A 19110-nucleotide genomic window follows, 5' to 3' on the forward strand; every position below is an offset into this window, starting at 1 on the left:
CAAGAAAACTGGAGCTGGTTGGATTTTTGAATGAACTTTTTGTCCAACCCAGTATATAGGATGGATAAACAACAAGGTCCTACTGTATAGCACAGGTAACTATATTCAGTATTTTGTGATAATGGGGCTTCCCTGGTGGTCCAGTGGTTAAGACTTTGTCTTTCAGTGCAGGGGATTCAGGTTCGATCCCTGAGCAGGGATCAAAGATCCCACATGCTTCACCCTCAGGACCAAAACAGCAAAATATGAAAAAACAGAAGCAATATTGTAACAAAGTCAATAAAAGACTTTAAAAATGGTCCACATCAAAAGAAATCTTTGAAAAGAAAATAAATCCTGTGATAAACCATAGTGGAAAAGAACATGAAAAAGAATGTATGTATATGTGTAACAGAATAACTTTGTTGTACAGCAAAAAATCAACACAACACTTCCCTAGTGGCTCAGATAGTAAAGAATCCGCCTGCAATGCAGGAGACCTGGGTTCAGTTTCTTAGTCAGGAAGATCCCCTGGAGGAGGGCATGGCAACCCACTCCAGTCTTCTTGCCTGGAGAATCCCATGGACAGAAGAGGCTGCCAGGCTACAGTCCATAGGATCGCACAGAGTCGGACACAAATGAAGCAACTTAGCACACAATGTAAATCCACTATACTTCAATTTAAAAAATTAAAACTTTTTTTTTTTTAAGGGATGGTACCTGTTTTGTTCAAGTAGACCTGCTCTGGAGAACATTTTCTTTCCAATTCACCAGGTGGAGAAGAGCCACCTCTGACAGTTTGATGAAGAGTGCCCAAAATATATTTTGGGGGGTTGCTGTTATGCACGGGAGACCGTTACAGGTGCTGTGGGGCTGAATTCAATGATGATGACTGGTCCAGTCCTAAAAAAGCGGATTTTCTACTGGGGTGGAGGCACCTGATGGCATTCAAATGTTTCATCTGGGACCGGCAAATTTCTACTCTGCTGAAATGTCTGCTCTCACAGCCCAGTCATCACTTTGAACGGTTCACTCACCTTGAGCCCTGGCTAATTTAATGGTGTTTGAAAAATCATTGTTTGGGGACTTTTCTCCCTCTAGATCACATCTTTCAAAGTAGCTTGAGAAAAATTTCAGCCAAGTCTTTCCAAGCCTCCTTTTGGAGACAGATCAAATGGTAAGGATAAACTATAATCACATAAAATATCTTCACATTGTAAATTTGAATTGGTGACTTTGCATCATGAGCAGTTAAAATTGCAACACATTCAAAGGAAAAAAGCTACTCAAGCCCCACATTCTTGACTAAACAGTCATCTGGTCTCTCCTATTTGCTCTTTTGTTCACTGCCACCTTCCACGGCTATTTACTTTAATCCATTTTCTTGAAAGGGATATTAATAAACTCCAGAACTTCTGTGGTGCCCTTTATCTCAATATGAGCAAAACAAATTTATTTTCTTCTGTTCTAATTGATTTATTTCCCCTTCATTCAAGTTTGCTTTTTTCATAGGTCGCATGTCAAGTACAGAATGTTTGCAGGATGTATCACTTAGCCATTTGGACCCCGTCCAGTCCTCCAGAACCTCACTGATAGGCATGTTAATTAAATCATTCTGCAGTTTAAGGGCAGAATTAAAGTTGAAACTTGACCAGAAGGAGGATGATTGGTGGATAGAGAAAGAGTCAGGAATTTCAAGACAGAGTGATGATGTGGGGGAGGGGTGAAGAAGGACCAAGGATGTTTAGTTCCTTCTCCTTCGTGAGGATGGAGGTGGCCCCCCCAGACTGATGACGACACTTTGGAGGTAAGGCAAACCTTACAAATGTGCATAGACTGTCCTGTCCTCAGCCACCCAAGTTTTCAACATTCTGCCAAATGTTTCAGGAGTTCTACACTCGTCAGCAATACTTCCTCTCTGCCACTGCTAATAAAGAACCTTCAACTACTCTGAACACCTCCTGCCCTCATTCTGCAGAAGTGACAAGTTGTTTCATCATCATCTGCCTTGATTGTCCTGGGCACCAAAAATAATATAGTCACTCATTCATTCATCAAATATTTACTGCAAACCCACCAGCCTATGTGAAAGCACTGGGCTAGTAGCACCGGAGTACAAAGTCATAAAATGCTGTGACTGCCCTCAAGCAGGTTGGGTTATAACACAAACGCTACAGGAAGATTCTGAGAGGGTGCCCCGGCAGTCGAATATAGCATGGAACTTGAAAGACGTTTTAGGTGGAGAATAGGACAAAACATTCAAGGCAGTAGTTTGTGTCAAGGCAGGGAGGCATGAAAGAACCTGGTGAAAAATGAGAAAGGCAGAGTGTTCTGTTGGAATGGATTGTCAGCTCTGTGTGTGTGTGTGTGTGTGTGTGTGTGTGTGTGTAGGGGGGCAAGGGTTTTAGAAGGAGGGAGTAATGAATCTGGAGAGGTGGTAAATAATCCTGATTCCATGCCTCATTAATATTTTATCCAGTAGATAAGGGGAAACTAGCTGGGTTTTTTCAATCACAGAAACAAGATGATCAGGTTTGGTTTTAGTAAGTTTGTCTGGGTGTGAAGAAAGAAACCATTCTGCCGAGAAACCAGTCTTGTCCACATGCTTGTCTGCCAATCCAGGCAAGAGCTGCAAAGGCCTAGATGCTTTAGAGAAAAATAGGAGAAGAGACAGACCAAGTGTCCCACTGGTGAGGGTAAGGGAGACAGAGAGGGGTGGAGAATTTTCAAGCAACTCCAGGGAGGGTGCACTTACTGACAATGGCAATACTGAAAGGGAGATTGCTTCTCTAATATGAAGTAGAGGATAAATTTCCATTTGAATCAATAAATGATAATGTTATTCATGTTATAATTTTTTAGCATCTATGCACAAGGAACCTCTCTCCTTGAAAATTACCCGGTGTCAATTTCATGCCTGGGGAAAAGTGCCCTAATTAAAGATGTCTGTGGGAGCGCAGGCTCAGTCAAGTCCAACTCTTTGTGAACCCATGGACTGTAGCCCGCCAGGCCCCTCTGTCTGTGGGATTCTCCAGGCAAGAATACTGGAGTGGGTTGCCATTTTCTTCTCCAGGGGATCTTCCTGATCCAGAAATTGAACTCGAGTCTTTTGCATCTCCTGCATTGGCAGGCAGGTTCTTTCCCAGCTGAGCCATCCTGCAGCTATCCAAATCCCATTCCTCCTCCACAGACTCTTCTTTCTCCCACAGATTCCTTCTAAACCAACCCCACACTGCGGAAGCCACCAATCAGAGTTCAGATCCAGGGCAAGCTCAGAGCAGTTCTGGGCTCTGGTGCAAGTATGATATCTATAAAAAGACATTGAAAAAAAAGGGGGCAAGGTTGTCATTTCCCTTTAATGGAAAAGTGGGTAGCCGTTAGTTTTTTTAAAAATCTTTTATTAAAAAAAAACAAAAACAAACACTCTTTATCCAGCTTCTAGGCAATCACTGTGAATTTTCAGAAATACATATACACTTGAAAACCAACAGTCTGTATAAAAATAAACTCTGAGCGTCTGATTAAAAAGGGGGACCCCCCCCCCAGTCTTCTCAGTAGCACGAATGCATGAGTTAAAAGGAGACAAGTCAAGCAGCAGGCGGTCCTGTGTCTACCCCAGGGCGGGGGCAGAGGGGGCCTTGGTCTTGGAGGACAGAGCCTGCTTGAAGCGCCTCTTGAGGTCCTGCATGTTGGGAGAGCGAGGCCGCGGGACGACCGGCGCTCTCCTCCTCTCTGCCCCCAGGTTGTGCAGCTTGCTTACTTCTCTGCACAGATGCTGGAACGCATCACACACGTCTTCGTAGTTCTCACTGGTGGAAACTTCCAGGAACAGGCTGCCCAGCTCGTTGGCCAGCTGGACGCCCTCTCGGGTCTGCACCTTCCGGGCATGCAGCAGGTCCCCCTTGTTGCCCACGATGACAACGGGGGCTCTGGAGTCGGGATGGACCTTCCGGATGTGCTGGTGCAGGGGGCGGATGGCCAGGTAGCTGTCGTAGTCCGTGATGGAATAGACCAACAGGAAGCCCTCTGCCCACTGCACGCACTTGGACAAGGGGTCACCCACCTGCATGAGGTTGTCCTGGACCTGAAAAGAGCGAAATGAGCCCGGATCAAGGAAGGCCTCAATGGGAAGGCATCAAGAGAACATCAAAGCCACCCTTGGAAAAAAATGTTGGAAAGATAAATCACTAAATATAGTTTTCAGATGCTACCCGGCTTCTGCAGGAGGCTTTTAACATGGAAAGACCCAATTCTCAGGCAGGGTCCCGGCCTGGGTTATTTTCTGAGCTGTTACCCATGCATCACTTTAAAGCTTGGCAGGTTGTCTGTGATGAACCCTGGAGGACTGACTGAAGAAGGACTTTAGTGAAAACTTTCAACTCAGGATGGCGCAATTTTTAGGGAACTAACTTCGAACAAACAAATCTTTGAGCATAAGCCAAGATAAATATCTATTCCCAAACCCATAAAAATATTTTTAGCAAATCCTTCTTGAGAATGTTATAGAAACAAATTCCTTCTTTCAGACCTTCCCTCCCTAGAACAGAGAGCAATTAGTAACTTGTTAATCAATTTACATTCCTGACAGCTTGCCCAGGGGTTATCTGAATGCAGGTACTGCAGAAACAGCTAGAAACGGGAGCGCTTCGAGGGTCCTCCTGGAGAGAAGACCCTCTCCAGAGTCCCACCCCATAGTTACATAGTTTCAGCCTTGGAGCCTGAACTCTTACAGAATTCCTGGGATCCCTGTAACCAGTGATGCCGGGGGCGGCTGCTGCAGAGAGAAGGCAAGCCTGACTCCCCGTTTCCGAGGTGGCCGACAGGAGGGGGCGGCCTCTAACGACCTCCTCTCCCCACCCCCGCCCCCTACTGTGACTGGTTTCTAACTCTCCAACGACTGGGCCCCACCTGGGGACGGCCCACCCCTCCATCTCCGGCCATGGCAGGCAGATTCTTTACCACTAGCGCCACCTGGGAAGGCCCCTGCATCTCAGGGCACAACCGGCTCGCTCAGACACCTGGCTCCGGCGTCCGCTAGCGCGTGGGCCAGCGGCTCCCCGCAGTCCTTACCTGGATGCCCCCGGGGGTGTCCTGGATCTGTAGGGAAACCTGGTCTCCCTCCACGTACACAAGCCGCGAGTACAACTTGCCTGGAGGATTAAAGAGACTTGGGTTTTAAATTCTCACAGTCTCGTCAGGAAAAAAACAAAAATCCGAGCACGCAGTCCCAACAGCGCGAAAAGAATCTAACCTGTATTCGGCTCATAATCGCCGATGAATCTCTTGGTCAGGAAGCGCACGATCATCGCTGAAAAGGAAAGAGGAAAATTCAGTTGCAGGACTAGGACGAGACTGCCAAAGCCGACCGGGTCGGTAAAGAGGGCGTGACCGGCCGCGGAGCCGCGGGTACCGCGCGCATCCTCAAGGCTCCGCAGAGCCCAGGGCGCGGCCGTGGCCTCCGCAAGTTTTGAGGCGGGTGCGGCCGGGGGTGTGCTACCGCCGCACCGGCCACCACACAGGTGCCCACTGGCCAGGGCCGGGGCGTGGATGCTCCGGGGGAAGCCGCGGGAAGCCAGGCTAGCGGGGCGGGCGGCAGGCCGGCACGCGCGCGGACACGAGCGGGTCTCCCCTGCCCTCCGCCGAGAGCCCCCCTTGTCCCTGGGGCACTCACCGCTCTTGCCCACGCGGCCGGCGCCCAGCACGGCCAGTTTGATGTCCTTGGGCAGGAGGTAATCGGAGGAGGACTCGGGGATGGGCGCGAGGAGAAAGTGCCCGGACATGGTGGGCGGCCGCACGGAGCGCGCTCTGGAGCGCGGGGATACCCGTGCGCGAGGACCGCGGCGGCCGGCGCGGCTGGCCAGGCCCGCGGCTTTTAAAGGGCTGGGCGCACTGGGGGCGCTGCGGCCGCCTCCTCTTCCCGCCCCTTCCCGCAGCGGCGGGCTGGGGGCGGAGCCGGAGGGCCCGGGCGACCGTCACCGCCGCGCCGCCGCCCGACGCTCCGCGCCGGCCCCCGATCCCTGGAGACCCCGCCTCCACTGCGCCCGCGTCGCCAGGCAGCCCCTGCATCCCACAGAGGCGAGCCCTGCCTGGGTCACTAGACCAGTGGGTGAATCTGAGATCAGAGTTATGAGCTGGGGGACGAAAGGACGAGGAAATAGGCGATCGGTCAGATGTTTCCGCATCAATGGGAAGGGTAAACTCCTGTCCAATGTTGCCATTTGTATCGTTGAAAGATGCTGAGGGGCGGCATTATTAAGGAGAAGTGCCCTGACTGTCAGTGGAAGGGAGGCGCGGTCAGTGTGACCTCGCTCCAGATTTGTGAAGGCCCCTTGGGGAAGCAGTCGTTCACAGCTCAGTCTCCAGACCCAGCCTGGCTGCTGACGCCGGCGCAATTGACTCGTTAGCGACACTCTATCAGCGTCCCATCCATTGAGAGCTCTGACTACTTCTCCATCAGATCTTGTCCTAGGACCTGAGTCACTCGTTCGCTTCCTTACACAAGTGCTTACTTCTAGGTGTAAAGCGGAGTTTAGGGTGGGCTTGGAAGGGGGAGGAAGAGGACACAAAAGCAAAAGCGGGCCTGTCTTGGGTTTCTGAGTCCACAGTGCCAGGCTAAACAGCCTGGCTCTCAGTTCTTGCCCTTGAAAGGCCTTGACTCTGACCCCTCTCACATCCACATGAGTTAATCGCCAAGTTCCCTCATTTCTTCTGCCTCAGTCTCCTGGGGTCTCCTCTGCTCCCTCCCTCCTGCTTGCCTGGCTTCCTGCCTGAAGAATCTGGGAGTGGACTGCTTTTCTTCCCCCTCCCCGGGGTCGCTTCCTCTGATCTCTGTCATCCCCAGCCTTGTACCCCAGTGATGCACTCGCAGGGCACCCTCAGCAGCACTGATCCCCAGCTGTCCTTACTGCCTGGTGGAGTGTTTATTTCATGTCTGTCTCTTGGAAAGCAGGGCCTCTAGCTTGGTCTTGGGTGCCTCCAGCACATAGTGGTATCTTAGGAGGCTGTTAATAATTGTGAGTTCACTGACTGACTTTCTGAATGAATGGGATCTTCATTGTGTAAACTGGAGAAGACAGAAGTCACATGTGTAACCTCAGCCCCAAACCCTGGTTTTGAGATTAACTTGCTCTCAGGAGAAAGTGTTCCAAGAAACACTCGGAGAGGGACCACCTTGTGTCAGCTGAACTGGCTTTTGGCTCTGCACAAGGCAGTCCCTTTCTCTGCAGCCTCAGTCTGACTGGAGAGATGTGAAGCCCTGACCTGCCTTCCCTGACCAGGAAGAAGTCCCACTAAGATGGTGGTGACTTACAGAGCCACGTTGAAACCACCGGGTTCAGTGACAGGGGCCTGGGCTGTTGCCTTTCAGGTTCTCTTGCCCTCTGCTTCTTGAGCACAGAATGGCTCCTGCTTCACCAAAGATCAATACTCATCCAAGCCAGAAGGGAAGGAGGGAACCCTCTGTCTCTTTTTATCATGAAACAAAGTAACTCTCAGAAGAACCCAGCAGGCTTTCTTACATCCCTTGGCCAGAACTGAGAAGCTGGGAATGAGTGTTGCCAATGCCCAGCAGAGAAGACCAGGACTAGCTCCAGTCAGATCCTCCCGGAGGTGACACATGCTGCTACTATGCTAGGAACCCAGCGATGGGAGAGGGGACATGTGCTGAGCAGCAGTCATGGGCTCTGTGCACACACCCTTCACTCTCCTGAGGCTAAAATGCAGACCTTACAAGGGACAAGAGAGCCCTTTCTTGGCTGAATCGTGGGCATGTCTCCTCTCCTGACTTCCTTACCTTCTCTGTCATGTGTATATATACAATCACACGATCGTTGTAGGTTAAGGTCGCCCCTTAGGGAAGATTCCTAAGACTCTTCTCTGCCTGGTGGCAGTTACGTTCTGTCTGCACTTACACTGCACCTTGCTCAGAGAGCTCGAAACGTTACTCCATTCTCCTTGGAAAGCTCTTTGCATTTGCAAACACACGAGATCACCCATGACCTTTCAATGCAGACATGTACCTGAATGGTAGAATTATAAATAGCCTTGCCTCAACTGTAGGTGCTTGTCTTCTATTTCATTTGAATTTCTTTGTGTCCAGTTATGTAATATGGCGGTGCAAGCAACATAACACAGGCATGCTGAAGTGGTTTTAAAAAGATAATAGAAGTGTGTAGGCACAGATATGAATATACAGATCCGTGGGTGTTTAGAAGTGTGAAGAGTAGATTTGGTAATACGCAAATAGCAGGCTCCGGATGCTATTAACCTTCACCAGCCACAGGAGCTTGATTTCCAGCCCTAGACAAAACTTTTCCAGGGGTCCTCCTGGACTTCAAGAATATCTCTTCCAGCACCATCACCCAATATCAGCTACCTTTCCTGTGTATCCTAAATTCCCCAGTATAAAAATTAGGCTCTGTCCTCTACCTGCTCCCTACTTTATTTCAGTTCAGCAGTAAAATGATTGAAAATCTACTCTCAGCAAAGCTGCTAAGCCCAGTACAGAACACAGAGAACAGCTTTCTATTATCAAATGTTTACCGAGAGGACAACAATGTGTAAGACACTCTCACCTGCCTTCACAGGCATCCGCATTGTGAAGTAAATTAAAAAAAATAAATTATCATTTATATATTATTCTTGAGTTTACAAAAAAATTCTCAATTATCTTAATTCTTCCTTAATCTTAATCCTGTGAAATGGAGGGGAAAAAAAATTTTTTTTTAAACTTTTCGGCCATGCTGAGAGGCATGTGGGATCTAGTTCCCTGATCAGGGATCAAACCCACACCCCCCCCCCGCGGTGGAAGCATGGAGTCTTAACCAATGGGACGGCCAGGGAAGTCTCTGCAATAACTTTTAATGGAGTATAATCTATCAAAGTATTGAAACACTACGCTGTGCACTTAATATATTCTAAGTCAGCTATACTTAAAAACGAAATCATGGATACAGAGAGCGAGACTGGTGGTTACCAGAGGGGAAGGCTGGAAAGGAGGCGAAAAGACTGAAGGGAGCCACCGGTATGCTGTTAGATGGTTAACTGTAGCTCTGGCAGTGATCGCTTTGCAATGTACACAAGACGCTGGTTTATAATGCTGCATACTTTGACCTTATGTTAGAAATATGAGGTGGGGGTCAGGTTATCAGGGAAAGCTACAGGGAGAAAAGACTGGTCTCTGGGCATATTGGATAGATGGAAACACAAGGGTAGAGACAGGTCTTATCTAGTTGGGGGAGCAGCATGAGCAAAACCAGGAAGGTAGGACATGTGTGGCACACTGTCTCAGATTAGATGCAGTGGCCCCTGATGCTGGGAAAGATTGGTGGCAAGAGGAGAGAAGAGGGCGACAGAGAATGAGATGGTTGGATGGCATCACGGACTCAGTGGACATGAATCTGAGCAAACTCCGGGACATAGTGAAGAACAGGGAAGCCTGGAGTGCGGCAGTCCATGGGGTTGCAGTTAGACACGACTTAGTAATTGAACAACAATAAAATGACCCCAAAGTTTGGGGAGCAGACTGTGAATGGTAGTGAAGGCCATACTGTGGCTTCATCTGGGGGCTCCTGAACACCCCTGACCTGTCCCTGAGGAGGCGGCCCCTAGTACATGCAAGTGCCAGAGCTGTATGCAAAGGACAGGAGACATCTCTGCTCTCAAGCATCTTCAAGCTGTTTGCTTACTCATCTCCTGTGAGAAATTAATCAGAACTCTTGTTCTTCCTCAGGAGCAGACACTCAATCACACCTCCCCTTGAGCTAAGCCATCATCTCATTTCATAGACAGCAAAGAGTACCCCGTGGTGCCCCTTTTCTAGCCCAAATGATTTCCATAAACTGCACTCTTGCTGGGAAAGTTCTGTGAGGATTCTCTGTGCCTTTTTTATGTGGGACTCTGAGAGATGGCCCATCCGTGGCTCCTCACCACATGGCTCCTGCTGTTTGGAAAGACCCACAGTAGAGTCTTGGATGCTTTATTCCCGCCTCTGTACATTCTCCATCTCAGCATAAGAGCTGCAGTTGCTGCCTCACTCTTTTCATAACCAAGCAATCTGCCTAAGATTCTATGAAGATTTCTCGCTTGAACAATACCAATTTTTCCCTTTTAAATAGGGCTGGGATGAATATGCTAGTAACACTCATATCCCAAACAAATCAAATTCAGCTTAAAATTCTCCTGTGCTCAAAAAAATAAGATAAACCTGTTATAGTGATGCTTATTGCTAAATTTTAGCAATTGTTTATATGTTAGAATCTTTCCTATCCTAGTACAGAGGAAAATGCAAATCTACGCTAATGGGAATACAGAAGAGATATGAAACTGAGGATTTTTTGTTTTGCCAAACATTTAGAAGGAAATTTCAGAGATATAGTTTATTCAACCCTTCGGATTGGGTTCAACTGAACATGAACACAAGGCCTTCAGTGATACCTGGCTAGATCAGAAGAGAAAGTCCAAGAAGCCACACAGCCTCAATCACGATCATGGCTCTTAATAAGAACAGGGTGAAAAGTTTTAGTTTGAATATTTTTCTTCATTCTCATTGGCATGTGTGAAAAAAAGGGAATTGTACAGCAAGGGATTCATTTATAAATGCGTACTTTGTGATGGTGACTCATTAAAGGATTTGCATTTCAAGGCAGGCACACAATTTTATCAGCACACACAAAGCTCAAGGGTTTCAATTTAATTCATCTCTCCACTAATAAAACCTTCCAAGCTCATCTGTAAAATAGTTGCAGTAAACGAGAGATGCCCAAGAGAGTTGGAAATGGAGATGTAGCGCTTCAGAGAAAGTGAGCTCTGATATTGAGTCTCAAGTTTATTAGAGACGGCTAAAGATAAATCTAGCGGATCTCACATTTGAGAATGCTTCTCAATCACCCAGAGAGCTTGTTTCAAGTGCCAGGCCCCACCCCCAGAATTTCCGACTCAGTAGCTCTGGGGTAGGTCTGCATTTTTAACAAGTTCCTAGGTGTGGATGCTGCCTCTGGGGCACCATTGAAGAACCACTGCTCCTAGAAAGAACTTAGGAGGGACAGATGTGAAAGCTCAGGGAAGATCCAAAATAAAGTGTCCGAGGGAAAGGATGATGGCAGAACGGCCTTCCCAGGTGGCATAGTGGGAAAGAACCCACCTGCCAGCGCAGGAGATACACACATGCATGATGGCTGAAGCCTTTGAAAGGAAAAAAATTCCCTGGCTCTGACAAATACTAGGGAGATGAAGCCAAATTGGAAAAGTCTCCAGATTTAATTAGCAGGTGTTTGGTGACCTGTAGGAGTAGTTTCATTAGAGTGGTGTAGGCGGAAGCCAGATTTGAGTGGGAGACTAGGAATTGAAGATACAAAAGAAATGACACAGGAGAAGCTGTTGGTTTCATTTGCTGGCTCTCAGTAGTCCATAAGCTGAAATGAATGAAGGCCGCAGTAGTGGAAAGGGTCAAGCAAACAAGAGAAATCAAGAATTGGTGAAAACAAGGGCCCTGTAAGTGTCAATTCACTCCTTGAAGCCTTATTTTGCTTTGATTTAAATAGGATTTCTGATTGGACTCCTTCTCCTAGGTTGTAACTTCCTTAAGGGTGCTTAACCTCTTTTCAGGGTAAAGTAGGAGAGCTGACAGTAACCATCTCCTAACTTACTGAATCTGACTTTGGCTGGAAGTGGTACAAGATGAGGTCAGAAAGGCAGGTAGAGGCCAGATGATACAGGGCTTTGAATGTGAGAATAAAGGTCAGAAAGATAGCAAGGTCCAGCAGAGATGGCAGAAGGAAACCGGGTAAGTGGTCCAGAAGCTAATGAAAGTCAAATTTAGTAATGCAACATTTTCTCCCACCAGATTAGCAAGGACTAAATTATAATGCTTCCCTGGTGGCTATTTCCACAGGATAATAAAACAACCTAAAGTAGATGTCTACTTAAAAAAAAAAGGCAGTGCTTTTCTCATTCAGTAGCATTTATTGAGGACTTGGGAGTTCCCTGGTGGCTCAGATGGTAAAGTGTCTGTCTACAATGCGGGAGACCTGGGTTCGATCCCTGGGTCGGGAAGATTCCCTGGAGAAGGAAATGGCAACCCATTCCAGTACTCTTGCCTAGAAAATCCCATGGACAGAGGAGCCTGGTGCAGGCTACTGTCCATGGGGCTGCAGAGTCAGACATGACAGTGACTTCACTTATGTGCCAGGGGCTTCCCTCATAGCTCAATTGGTAAAGAATCCACCTGCAATGCAAGAGATACCGGTTCCTGGGTTGGAAAGATCAGCTGGACAAGGGATAGGCTACCCACTCCAGTATTCTTGGTCTTCCCTGGTGGCTCAGCTGGTAAAGAAAGTCACTCATCTGTCTCTTTGTGACCCGATGGACTATACAGTCCATGGAATTTTCCAGGCCAGAATACTGAAGTGGGTAGCTTTTCCCTTCTCCATGGGACCTTCCCAACCCAGGGATCAAGCACCTGTCTTAGGAAGTTTTTTTTTGGGGGGGGGCGGGGGGAGCAGAATTCATTCCATCAACTTAAACCAGATGTCATCTCTGATCCCAAGCACTTTCACACCCTTCCTTAACATGTTATCAGGGATGATTCAACTATGATTCAAGGTAAATGAAGGACATGCATAAATTCCATCAAATGAAGAAAGCCAAGTATGGGTGTTTTGGGCCAAGGCTCTAACAGTGGGGAGAAAACATCCTTTAAACAAGCTTGGAATTGTTTACCACAGAATACTGAAGGCAGGGGAGTGGGATGGGATCAAGCCCCTACTGGATGTTTACCACATCCAATCAAAAATACCCAGGAAGTAACAGAACCTCAAATGTGCTCCAAATACACGAAGTAGCTTTAAAATATCATTATTACTATGAAGCAATAAATCCTTGCCCAACACTCTCCCCTCATAACCTTGGCAACTTACTTGATTTGTGCCTCTGCTTCCTTTCATGCAGATGGGCAAAACTGAACTTATTCCAAGTTTTTTGAGTACATTTTGTTAAGTGCTTAGAAGGCCACATTAGTGTAAATAAAACAGGTCTTCTGGTTTTTAACACTCCCCTGAGCACTGCTGCATGAATGGTTTAAAAAGCTCAGGCTTCAAAGTTAAGTTCCTGATCCTCAAAACATATCTATTTATGATGCAATTAGGAGTAATCAACTTTTCCTGAACTATAATGCAACAGATAATCTTTCATTCATTGTATCACCCCCCCACAAGGATTTAATAGGCTATTTTCCAAGAAGTAAAAATACTTTATAAATAATATCTGTCAATTTATTAAAAAATGGAGCATACTGAACAACAAACTATCTTACATCTTTAAGGAAGAAAAAACACTAAATTTGAAAAGACATCACCCACTGAATTTGGACACAACACCTCTACTCAATTAAGAGAAACATTTGTACAGTCCAGGTCTTTATTTTTACACCCTTCAGGCCATGAATTCATAGGGAATGGGTTCCAACAGTTCAGGTTCCTTTCCATTGGTCCTCACAAAGTGTGCTTCTCTGGGTGGAGCAGGCTAAAAAAACACAAGGGGATAATTATATAAAGTACTGTAACTCAATTTCAAACTGCCCCCAGAACCAATAACACACTCAACACCAAGAAACCCTGCCAAGCACTCACCTGGCGCTTCAGCTGAACCCAAGTCCCTTTCTCTTTGGCTTCCTTCTTTTTCTGATCATTTTCCTTCACACGTTTTAGGAAGCTATCTCGGCTCTTAGAGTGCTTAATATGCTCGATACGCACATTAATTCTCTTGGCAAGAATCTTGCCCCTGGAGAAAAAAGAGCCTTGTAAGTGCTTCATCAAAAACACAGCCTAAATTCAGAGAATCCTTTCACTGGTTTCATTTTAAACCATGAACCTCTACCCAGACAGGATAAACCAACAAGATGACAGCAAATTTACAATCATTTATTAAATCTTGCTGACTTGGGTGCTGAGGCAAACATTCCCACTCATCAGCTCTCTTCTGTGAGATGAGACTCTGAAATACCAAATAATTTAAGCAAAACCAGACCACTAATAAAATCTACAACTTATTAAACTTCTTACTTTCTGAAAACTATAACTACTTAGTTAACATACTCCACAAGACTTTAACATTGTAAGATGCAAACTAAGTTTATTACAATGTTTCCTCTGACAGGTTACAAGACAAACACCCAGTTTGCCTGAGTTTTAAAAGGTTATTTCCTTTGCCCCACTTGAATGACCAATAAAGACATAAGTCCAATTGGCAAAGTGAAAGGGGCTGTGAGGCAATACACAAAGAATTAGACCTTACTTACTTAACTTGTTTGTTTACAATGATGCCAACAGCATGCTGGGTAACATTGTAGACTCTCCCAGTTTTGCCATGGTAACATTTGTGGGGCATTCCTTTTTGAACAGTACCCATTCCCTGTTTAGAAAGGAAATCAATGTTATGCCAGCCACTTCCTCCCTCCTTTTAAACCCAAAGTAGGATATTTTAATTTTGTTTTCCTTAAAAGGCAACTCAAGAGCTCTCAGAGCCGGTGAAATGTCATTTTCACATTGCTTTAAGCAATCAAAAAGACAATCATCATTAAGCTCTGGAGTGCCAGGACACATACACTCAAGTTCTTATAATTTCCCCCCCTAACTTTTCCACCAGCTGTTAAAAGCAAGTAATGAGAAAATTCTTAAGACTCAAAAATAGCATTTTAAAAGCTTGGTTTTCAAAGTAAAATTACAATAGCCATTCCATACTCTAAGGAGCTCCTTCTCAGTAAATGCATTTCCCCTGAATTAGGAAGATAAAAAGATACAATACACTGTTCAAATTTCAATATTAAACACAACTTTTCTAACTTATAATGTTACTCTGTGGTTAACTCTCGTTTTATAATTTACCTTGATATCTACAATATCACCCTTCTTGTAGATTCGCATGTATGTGGCCAAAGGAACAACTCCTGGGGGGGAAAAAAAAAAAACCAAAATAGTCAATATCAAGAGTAAAAGAAATACTTATCAGCCTTGAACACACTGGTTTTTGGCTATTAGAAGTACTTTATCTTGATGGCCAACAATTTAGAAATTATATATAAAATGCATGCTTTGTATTTATTAAAAGGCAGATGCTGATTAATCAATATCATTTATTAAGAACACATTATATGAACTGCAACACACAGGTAATAAAACAGAAGGAGGGTGGCTCTACTCACCATGTTTTCTAAAAGGCCTAGAGAACATGTAGCGGGTGCCCCTCCTCTTTCCCTTTGTGTTGGTCATTTTGGCGAATTACTGAAACCAGAAAGCATGGAACAGTCAAATACAGTGTCAACACTGACCTCTCCTTTAACCAAAAAACATGTAATTACAAATGCACTCATATCAGTAGCAACACCAGAATTGGGCAACAATCTACAAGGTTGGCTCACCAATCAACAGCTCTTATAAAAGGGTAAAAAGCAGTAATTTTACCAAGATTCTTGCAAAAATTGCCTAAAAAGCCTAAGAAGCAGAACTGGATTTCAGAATCCGAACCAGTACTTTCCCTACGAGAATATAAAAACACAACAGGACTCTGGCATACTATTTCTGAGACTGCCAAGAGCACTGGAATTACTTTAAGGCAAAGCACAAAACTCAGTCTTTTATTTTTGTGTATTGGATAGAACCCCCTTTCAACCTACAGGTTTCTCTTATACAGCATCCATTAACTATCAAAAATCTCTTAACTTGCTTCACATATCTAATTACTCAGTTGTTTAACAGGAAGTGTAAGGTTTATCTACATGCTGTTAAACTTTTCACTTTGTTTCCCAAAAGGTCAAAATAATTATCTTAATTGCTTCAGATCACCCAAGAGAACTACCATTGCTGGCAAGTGCTCCTACCACAAGGAGAACACAAGTTAGAACACAGTGTTCTAAGCTAAACCAATCTCTCAATGTTACCATATCTTCAAGAAAAGTGACTCCCAAAGAATCTTTTTCATATGACTTGCCTGGCAAGGAAACAGAATGTTTTAGCTAACCCATCAAAGTTAAACCACTGGGCACACTCTTACTTCACATACTAATTACTTGTAATGATCTATATGGGAAAAGAATATTTAAAAAAAGAAAAACATATGCATAACTGATTCACTCTGCTGTACACTACAAACATTGTAAATTGACTGACTATACGCCTATAAAAACTTTTTAAAAAAGATTCATAACAAAAAAGAAAGCCAAGAAAAATCTATCAAGCTTCAATTCTCAACCCTACGTTTGCACCAAGTTCATATAAACTCGCCTTACGTTCATAAACAAGGAGACATGCTCTGTGAGTATCAGTAATGGAAGTCATCTCTTCACTACTGAGCCACTAGTTAGAAATCCATTCACGACCCAAGACACATGACTTGCCTTTCCCAAAATCAAAATGAGATCCACTACAGAGCGCACCTCGCAGTTTGGGCAACTCTGGCAGCTCGCTGCTACAAACTAGCCTGCCAGGCTCCTCTGTCCTGGGATTTCCCAGGCAAGAATACTGGAGTGGGTTGCCATTTCCTTCTCCAGATCTTCCGGACCCAGGGATTGAACCCGGGTCTCCCGCATTGTAGGCAGACGCTTTACCGTCCGAGCCACCAGGGAAGTCCACAACTAGACAAAAAGACGCAAAAACTAAGGCTAAGTGGTTTCTCACCTAAATGCCGCCCCCCGCCCCAAGCTTCCTAAATCAGACACAACTATTCAGGAATCCCTTCGCTCTACATTTGCTGCCATGCATTAATAATACACCCGTAGCCAACAAAAGCATTTTCCTTTTGTCCAACTGGGGCCCCGGGACCACATTTAAACGACCCGAAATCACTCCCTATGTATGAACGACTAACGGCCTGGGTTTCCTTAGTCCAGGTGGACTCTGGGCACCTCTGCGGTTCTACGACAAGGACCCCAGGCTTCCACACACACAGGCCTCGCCAACCCGTTCCTACCACCCTGAAGCCCCTAGCCCGCAGCACATATACTTCAGCTTCTGCAACGAGGATAAGGATGCCACCCTGAAGGCATTCGAAAAGTAAGGGTCACGCGGCCCCAGAGCCGGTCCGAGGAATCCCAGGACACAGGGGCTGAAGCCGTGCAAGCGCAGGAGGGACCAGTTCCCTTGCCCCGACAGACCCGAGTCATGTCACCCAGGGGCCGCGGCCCCGCTTCTCCCGGGCCCATCCCCTCCACAGGTCCGCGGCCTCGGCCCAGCCCCGCGCTCGCGGTCGCGGGTCTGGATGGACACGGCCCCACCACTCGGGGCAGCGGCCCCCGGAGAAGCTAGACAGCCTCTCTAAGGCTTCATGCGCTGCCTCAGCCACCACAGGGTTGAAACTCACGCCTGAGGGGCCGGGGGAGAGACGGGAGGCAGCGGGAGCCACACGCGGGACCTTACCTGGAAGATGGCGGTTCCGGCCGAAAAGAAGGAGGTGGGGCCGCGCATGCGCCTTTCAAGGGCCTGTGGGCTGCCCACGGCGCCGCCTGAAGAAACGCCGACCGACAGCCATTCTTTCCTGGGGGGAGAGGGTATCGTCCCTGAGGACGAGGGGAGCCTGTGAGGATACTGTCCTTTCTTGCGAAAAAGAGGGCGAGGTAATCGACCGACACAGGCTGATATTTGGCTCTCGCCAGACAGCCCGGAAAGGGGCCTTCAAAGGCGTCCAACGGGAGCTGACGTCCCGAGCGTGCTGACGTTAGCGCCTGCGTCAGACGCCACGCCGGGTGCGGGCGTGTGCGTGCGTCCTCGGGCCGCACCCGGGCCCGCGTGGTTTGAGGTTTGTGCTCGCTGCTGCAGTCTGTGGGAATGGCTACGTGGGCAGAAAAGCCAGGCTATAGTGAAGAAAGCGTATTGTCCGGTTTGTACATGTTTCAAACCTTTTTTTCCTCTTAATGCGTAAAAACATACTACACACCTTTTGGTAGGTTCGTGCGTGTTACAACCACTTTGGAAAGTCACAGGGCAAAATCTAGTGAAACGGAAGATGTACGAATAATCAGATTCCGGGGATTTCCCTGACGGTCCAGCGGCTGGGACCCCGCTTTCCCAATACAGGGGTCCCTGGTCCCATTTCTGGTGGAGGAGCTAGATTCCCATCTGCCGCAGCTAAGAGTTCTTGTGTTGCAACCAAAGATTCCGCAGCTTTCAATAAGGATCCTGCTTGCTGCAGCTAAGGCCCTAAGATGGGGGGCGGGGGGGGGGGGGAGCCAAATAAAGAACTCTTAAAAATACCAGGTTCTGGTATTTTTAGTTGTTGGTCGTTACAATCACTCCCTTCCAGCTCCTACAGGTCATCTTTCCTTTCTTATGATTCTGCTTGCTAAGGCTCCTTGGATAAATGCAGCCTCTGCCTTCTCCCTGACCGCATCTCCACAGCTGAGCGTCATCGTCAGCGACACACAGGTCAACTGCAGTCACTATAATAAGTCATTTTTGGGCTGTAGTTTGCGCACATGGCCTTTGTTTTCTTCAATAGATAGCAGGCCTGGGTTCGATCCCTGGATCCGGAAGATGCCCAGGAGGAGGGCATGGCAACCCACTCCAGTATCCTTGCCTAGGGAATCCCATGGCGGTCTAGAGTCCATAGGGTCACAACTGAGAGTCGGACACTACTGAGCGACTAGCTCGCACGCACACACATAGACACGATTTTAGTTAACTTAAATCCTGGGAATTCCCTGGTGGTCCAGTGGTTAGGACTCTCTGAGTCCACTGCAGGGGGGCATGGATTTGAACCTTGGTCTGGGAACTAAGATCCTGCACTTCAGTTCAGTTCAGTCGTGTCCGGCCTTTTGATACCCAATGAACTGCAGCACGCCAGGCTTCCCTGTCCATCATCATGCCCCAGAGCTTGCTCAAACTCATGTCCGTCAAGTTGGTGATGCCATCCAACCATCTCATCCTCTGTCGTCCACTTCTCTTCCCACCTTCAATCTTTGCCAGCATCACGGTCTTTTCCAGTGAGTCAGTTCTTCCCATCAGGTGGCCAGAGTATTGGAGCTTAAGCTTCAGCATCAGTCCTTCCAATGAATATTCAGGGTTGATTTCCTTAAGGATTGGCTGGCTTGAACTCACAGTCTGAGGGACTCTCGAGTTTTCTCCAACACCACAGTTCAAAAGTTCT

General features: G+C 46.8%; 2 protein-coding genes and 2 non-coding genes across 4 annotated transcripts; all 4 read right to left on the reverse strand.

Annotated features, from left to right (window-relative positions):
- Positions 1-3356: 3356 nt before the first annotated feature.
- Positions 3357-5831, reverse strand: RASL11A (RAS like family 11 member A). The gene is made up of 4 exons (XM_061133889.1): positions 5651-5831; positions 5231-5287; positions 5050-5129; positions 3357-4063 (listed from the first exon to the last, which is right to left on the reverse strand). Exons 1-4 carry the CDS (start codon positions 5757-5759, stop codon positions 3590-3592), a joined length of 720 nt encoding a protein of 239 aa, XP_060989872.1. The 5' UTR covers positions 5760-5831; the 3' UTR covers positions 3357-3589.
- A 7539-nt stretch (positions 5832-13370) lies between these two features.
- On the reverse strand, positions 13371-17403 carry RPL21 (ribosomal protein L21). The gene is made up of 6 exons (XM_061133096.1): positions 17385-17403; positions 15176-15254; positions 14859-14920; positions 14273-14385; positions 13605-13755; positions 13371-13497 (listed from the first exon to the last, which is right to left on the reverse strand). Exons 2-6 carry the CDS (start codon positions 15240-15242, stop codon positions 13408-13410), a joined length of 483 nt encoding a protein of 160 aa, XP_060989079.1. The 5' UTR covers positions 15243-15254; positions 17385-17403; the 3' UTR covers positions 13371-13407.
- LOC133049761 (small nucleolar RNA SNORA27) lies at positions 14113-14239 on the reverse strand. The gene has a single exon (XR_009691450.1). It is a non-coding gene; the product is annotated as a small nucleolar RNA SNORA27 (small nucleolar RNA).
- Positions 14487-14557, reverse strand: LOC133049752 (small nucleolar RNA SNORD102). Its single transcript, XR_009691442.1, has one exon. It is a non-coding gene; the product is annotated as a small nucleolar RNA SNORD102 (small nucleolar RNA).
- Positions 17404-19110: the final 1707 nt, after the last annotated feature.

This window comes from Dama dama, chromosome 30 (genome assembly GCF_033118175.1).
Source record: "Dama dama isolate Ldn47 chromosome 30, ASM3311817v1, whole genome shotgun sequence".
Lineage (NCBI taxonomy): Eukaryota > Metazoa > Chordata > Mammalia > Artiodactyla > Cervidae > Dama > Dama dama.